The following is a 6503-nucleotide window of genomic DNA, read 5'->3' as shown; positions in this document are numbered from 1 at the left end:
AAACCCTTGCTCTCTCCTTTTCTTTCTCCTCGAGCCCTGGGGGAAGACCATTTGGAGTAAATCGCATGATCTTTTCTCCTTTCTTTCTTTTATGTTTTCGGTCCTCCAAAATTGTTCTGGGAATCAGACTTTTCTTTTTGCAGAGAATAGTTTTGGCATGTTATAAGCCAACCAAAGAGAAAAAAACAGAATAAGAAGATGAAATCAGTTGTGGGAGTTGTCGTGTCAGATAAGATGCAGAAATCAGTGGTAGTAGCAGTGGACAGGCTCTTCCATCACAAGCTTTACAACCGCTACGTCAAGCGCACCTCCAAGTTCATGGCCCATGACGAAAACGATCAATGCAACATTGGTGACAGGGTATCCTTTTAAACTTTTTATTGTAACAATGTCTTGCACTTGAGTGTTATAGTAATATTTCCAATACTTCAACATGTTTTTTTCTTTTTCCAAGGTTAAATTGGATCCTTCTAGGCCATTGAGCAAGCGTAAGCATTGGGTTGTTGCTGAAGTTCTTAAGAAAGCAAGAATTTATGTACCACCATCCATGGATAAAGCTGCAAATGCAAACTTCAAGAATGAAGCACCGTCTTCTTCAACCCCTTAAGGTTTGAATCCACTTCATTGTACTTGGTTGCAAAATTCAAATTTTGTCACTTCCATTTGAAAGCCTATTACTGTTGTTTACACACTTTTGAGCAATAATTTATATACGAAGGTTGGTGTTTAAGAAAAATTTCCTCTTTTTTATGTGTTATAGTTATCATTATATTGTCTTAAAATCGTTGGATAGTTAGTTTGACCAACATTTGAGAGCTATTAGTGAATAGTATGATGGTTTAGGTCTTTTCTTTCGAGAACTTATGTTCCTATTGCTAAATCCTGTCTAATGTTCATCATGATTTTACGAGATTTATAAATTACCACATTTAATAATATAGGACCTGACTAACAATGTTTAAAATAACATTCTTGTTCAGTTAGTGTCTGTTGAAGGCCTGTTCTGCTACGTATTGATATATTCTGTTTATTTTTCTGCGACTTGGTAGAAACTTCCTTACTGTCCTCTTCTCACTGAAAAGAGTAGAAGTGGAATTATATGTTAATTTAGATGGGAATTGAACTATACTTTAGTGAAAATACGACAAACAAATGTCTATGGTTTAATATTATCATTAGAAAATATAAAAACAGATTGACTATAGTTTGATACAAGTATCGAACATCGAAAAAGAAGAATAAACTTGATATTCAAATTTCAGGAGGTGGGAGCTTTCATGAACTTGACACGAATGGTATTCTTACCTTAATGAAGTCAGAAGTGCACACCTCTAGAAATTGTAAATGTGCTTCCAAGAGATCTTTCTTTGATAAGAGAGACATTACTTATTAAGTATCTTGTGCTTAAGAATTCTTCCACTAAATTTATTTTTTAGATGCTCGCTTTCCACAATTCAAGTGATTCATATAATGGTTTATGTTGTTAGTCTCCTAAAACATTTAGTATACCATCAATTGCATTTAAAATTGTCTCCCTTTGTCTTGCATTTTGAATAACCCAGCGGGCTATTATATTAAAGCAATAAAAGTATATTAATAAAATTACAGTTAAAGAAATATTTTTCTAAATAAATTTTACAAGATTTGAGACCTTTTTTGCATATCATCTCTATTTTATTTAAAAATTAATGAAATTATACATAATAAATTTATATTTTCTATTATCATATCCTACCATGTGATCTAGTTTTTCAAAAAATTCCATATTGTAATGTCTGTATCAAATCATACTCTTATTCGTGCTTCCTAGCTTTCTAGCGTTTTTTTTTTTTTTTTGAGTATCAGCTGCCACAAGTACAAGGAACACTAAAATTTAAAAAAAACCTGTGGATGTATAGGAGTATTATTCTAATGTAGGAGCATTCTAGAATTTATCTAATTGTTTATCGTCATATGTATTCCTTTATATGTATTGTTTTACTATTATTCTTAGTTAATAATTATGTTTTTATTTTATTAAGTGGTCATATGACTAGCATGTGGTTTATGTGATTAGGTGTGATTTTCTTGTATGCAAGGGTTAAGATTAAAAGCTGTTCTAACCCAGATATAAGTAGACCTTTAGACACATTAGGTAGTTGCATTGTATTGAAATTTATTTTGTTAGATGTTCTACAACCTTAAACACAAATTACTTTGTTCCTACTTTGATTTTACATCAATCTTAGCCTTTGTTTTTGTTTTCTTTCATTGTTTTCGTTTTCTTTGTATTGTTTCTACTTTTGCACTATATCAAAGACCAAAACAATGAAAGAATCTCTAATAGAAAAACTAAAACAAATCCTAAACAAGGCTAAAGTAGAAACAAGAAAAAAGAAACTAAACAATGAAAGAAAACCAGACAGAAGGATAAAATTGGTGTAAAATTGAAGTAGGAACAAAATAACTAGAGGTTAAGGTTGTAGAACCTCAAACGGTATAACATGGTTGCTTGATGTGTCTAAAGGACTACATATGTTAGGCTTATATCAGTTTTTAATTTAGCCCTTGGATAAATCACATCTATTCCTAGCTATTCAAACTCATTAAGACATTCCATGCTAGTTACATGACCACTTAATAATGCAAAACTATAATTACTAACTAATAACTATAGTAAAACAGTAAATATAAAGGAATACATGATAAACAATTGTGCTTAACCTTTTCCACCATAAAGGAAATGAATATCAGCAGCCAATGAATCAAAGCTCATGGAGTCGGAAAAAGTAATGTATCATAATCTTATGTTCTGTTTTTCTATAGATATGTTCTTTGACTCTGTAATTATGAAGAATTGTCTGTTCAAAGCCTACCTATTCAGTGCCCTTGTTGAGCTTTAATAGCTTGATGTTTATCAATTTTATCAACAAGCATAAAAGTCTTTATATGTTATGTTACCATTGGTACATTGTGAGCTTGTTTTAGAATGTACCAGGGAAGTAATCAAGCCCAATTTTATAGTTTAATGCCCTTTATGAAAAGCTCATATTCTTTATCTTCCTCACCAGGCACTAATGTAGTTGTTGTTGCAGCCACCCAATCCTGCACAATGCTGTAACCCTTTAGATTCTCTCAATTGATGATTTAACCTTCCACTCAATTTTTCATCTCTAATCTTTCTTGTGAACAATGATCCTTCCACCATCATGTTCAATGCATTTCCAATGTGTCTTGACTGTGTCCTAACATTTTATTATTTTCTTGGCATGTCCTTTCGTATCTGATATGTATATCTTAACGTGTCTGAGGCATATTCCTATCAGGTACATTGGGGATTCCTGCATGTTCCTGCTTCAGAGAGGACATCAAATCATTTTGATTTGCCAGCTTCAGTAGATTAACCCTGTTTGCTCTTCCAATTATTTTTGACAATGAATTTTGTTGCGGACTACCCAAAAGTGGGGACCTGGATTACAAGAGGCCAAAGAAGACTTGCATCTTAAAATGCAAAGAGTATGGTTGAAAAAGAAGACTCCTGATTTGTAAACCAATTTTCTTATATACTCTGATTTATTTTTGTCAGTCTCCACTCCAGCATTCTGAACCAAACGCATCTTAGGATTTTAACTTTATTGTCAAATTAACTCCAGCTAGGTTTTTGGGTTTAGAGTCTGTTTGGCTTAGTTTTTTTTTTAACTTAAAAGCTATTATGAAATTCTTTTGAAAAATAATAACTTTTACAATTAAGTTGAAGTTATTTGTTAAATTTTTATTATAAGTTTTTTTTTATAAGTTACAATTTTAGTTAAAATTATTATAAATGATTTTTTTAGAGGATAATATTGTAATTATTTTTAACTGATAAGGGTATTTTTAAAATAAAAATAATTTTTTTTATATTTTTTTTTTAAAAAAGAAAAAGCTCCTTCTAGTAGATTTTTTTAAAGTTTTTTTTAAAAGAATTTTATTCTTTAACAAAAATTATTTTTTTAAAAGAGTTTTTTAAAATTTATGTTTGGGATGACTTTTAGAGATAGATAAATTGGAAAAAAATCAAGTCAAACAAGTACTTAATTAGTTTCACATTTCATAGATTTCACGGCAAAAAAGCAACATTAGATGCCATGGATTGTCAATTGTGCATTACTAATTCCTTGAGGGGCAGGGTAAACAAGCTCTTCCTGGGTTATATTTCGTTTTTTGTCCAAAAAAAAAAGAGCGGTAGATAGGACTGGATCAGTGGAACAGTTCCATCATAAAAATTATGATGTGCGAACACCTAAAGGAGCCAGAAACGGAATCAGTCAGAAGAGATCACATTAAGAATTAGCATGTGCGAACAGGCCTGATTGTTACGTCATCATATAATATTTTTATAAATAAATGTTGCATATTGGATGAGATGTGTATTTTCTTTCTATCGAATCATGTGATGAGTTGCTTTCGCCACTTTGTGTCATTGACAAATAAACAGTTGCTTCTCAATTTTCGTTGTTCTATATTTATATTTCTACAAAAACAATTAATTACATGATTAGATCACAATTACAAACCGGACAAATCATATTGCTTATGGAAATGATGGAAAGAAATTCAACATTTAACCAATACTTAAGAAGTTTTAGGCATAATATTAAAAAAAAAATTCAAATATTTATTCTTTTATTGTGTTCAAATAAATTCTTATAGTTAAATAAATCTTTATAATTAATAATTGATTTAAAAAAAATATTACTTATAATTCTATATTACAATAATATGTCACTATTTCATCTTATGCAATATTCACAATATTATATTGTGGTTCGGCAAGCATCCTGTACTTATATTGCTATGGTTCATCTACTAGAGTCTTATCATCAACACGTATCCATATTCGGGACTCAACATAATGTGTAGAAATATAAACAAGTTTATCAACATTATTTACATATCCCAAGTTCAATATCAACAATGTAATATAATGACTTGACTTGATACATACAGCAGAGTGTAATGACATTGAAAGGTTCGAAAGGAGGATCTCTCACATCTATAAAATATGAGTTGAGCTACAACTCCGAAGTGATCCAACCAAGCAAGATATTAATCTGAAACAAAATAGGAGAAAATATGTGAGTTACAAAGACTCTGTAAATGAATACGAAGAAAGAGACAAGCCAGTGGATAAGAGTTTTTGTAATAAATCATAGTTGCAAAAATAATTATGACAATTATATAACTATAAATGCAATTGAAACTGATGACTCATAAAATATGGTAGTCATACCAAAAGCTCAACTCACAAAATGTTTGCTAGGAGAAAATAGAAAGTAACCCATGAGCCTTCAAGTTCAACATTAAAAATTCAATGAAGAATGAACCATTCATTTAATAAATCACATCAATACATACCATGAGCAAATTAAGTAGAGAATAGGTATTTTTCCCTAACTCATCCCTATGGTATTCTTACCCCCACATTAGGACTCATAAGAAGGGAAAAGTGGTACGATGCCCAACTTAACCTTATGGTATTCTTACCCCCACACCGAGACTATGGACACCCGAAGGTGTGGATAATGTTCAATGTTGTTGTGCATTGTGATAGTGGCATTTGTTGATATATATGCACATCTTGAGCTTGTACAATTAAGTTGAGAAATTCATCAATTGTATAATGAATTAATAAAATGTATGAGTGATGAAAATGTATGAGAATGGATGTTATGTGATGCTTTCGCATGTAATGGTGAATATTTAAATATGTTTACGATACGAGGCTTACTAGGGTCTAGTGGGTTATGCTCGTTTGGGTCCACGCACTGATCACGATCCCTTCAGGAAATGGGATGTAACAAATCAAGGGTGAGTTGACTTATTTTTGACTCATTCACTTGATTGGTTCCCTCATGTAAGATTTCTAAGGTGTTCCAAACCTCCTTGGAATTTTATCACATAGATACTTTATTAGATTCTTTTGGTCTGTTAGCCTTGAGTTATATCATGTTTTGATTTGACAAAAATTACATGTTATCTTAAACTCAATGTCAAGCATTTGAAATTGTCTCTAATATATTTTTAATAACTTGAAGTCACAAAATTGTTTGAAAAGCCATGCATCATAAGAAAATATCATAAAAGCTTTCAAACAATGCACATTTAACTAAGAAAGCAAAGAGCAAACATGCCTTGAATTATTATTTTATTGTGGGAACAAGGCAAGGAAGAAATAGCTGAAGAGGGGCACCAAAAAGCTAAGGAAACTTTAAGACATAAGTCATAAGACGACCTTAGAGAAGCTCAAGTCGTCTAAAAGTAGAAAAAGTTAAAAACTTGAAGTACAAAAAGCCATAGTCGACCCTTGAGTGGCTATAGTCGACCTTAAGGCAAAAAGCTCAAAAATTTGGAGAACACCATAGTCATAGTCAACTTGAGAATAGTAGTAGTTGACCTTGGCTACTTTAATGCATAAAAAGGAAGAAATCAACACTAAAATTCTTCTTTCATCAAACACCTACAAAGCACAAATAAATCAATAA

The 6503-nt window shown here is 31.2% G+C and overlaps 1 protein-coding gene across 2 annotated transcripts in view; it reads left to right on the top strand.

Moving 5' to 3' along the window:
* Nucleotides 1-3564, top strand: part of LOC110427679 (uncharacterized) — a 3967-nt gene extending 403 nt beyond the window's left edge. The window contains exons 2-4 of one of the 2 annotated variants that reach the window (XM_021443225.1): nucleotides 144-360; nucleotides 455-608; nucleotides 3306-3564. In XM_021443225.1, the coding sequence (XP_021298900.1) occupies nucleotides 199-360; nucleotides 455-607 (315 nt within the window). In that variant the 5' untranslated portion in view covers nucleotides 144-198 and the 3' untranslated portion in view covers nucleotide 608; nucleotides 3306-3564. The other variant, XM_021443226.1, reaches the window with a different exon arrangement.
* Nucleotides 3565-6503: the final 2939 nt, after the last annotated feature.

This window comes from Theobroma umbraticum, unplaced genomic scaffold, assembly GCF_002168275.2.
Source record: "Theobroma umbraticum cultivar Fairchild unplaced genomic scaffold, ASM216827v3 scaffold_2.0, whole genome shotgun sequence".
NCBI lineage: Eukaryota > Viridiplantae > Streptophyta > Magnoliopsida > Malvales > Malvaceae > Theobroma > Theobroma umbraticum.
The sequence above is the reverse complement of the archived record's forward strand: the minus strand, read 5'-3'. Positions and strand labels throughout refer to the sequence as shown.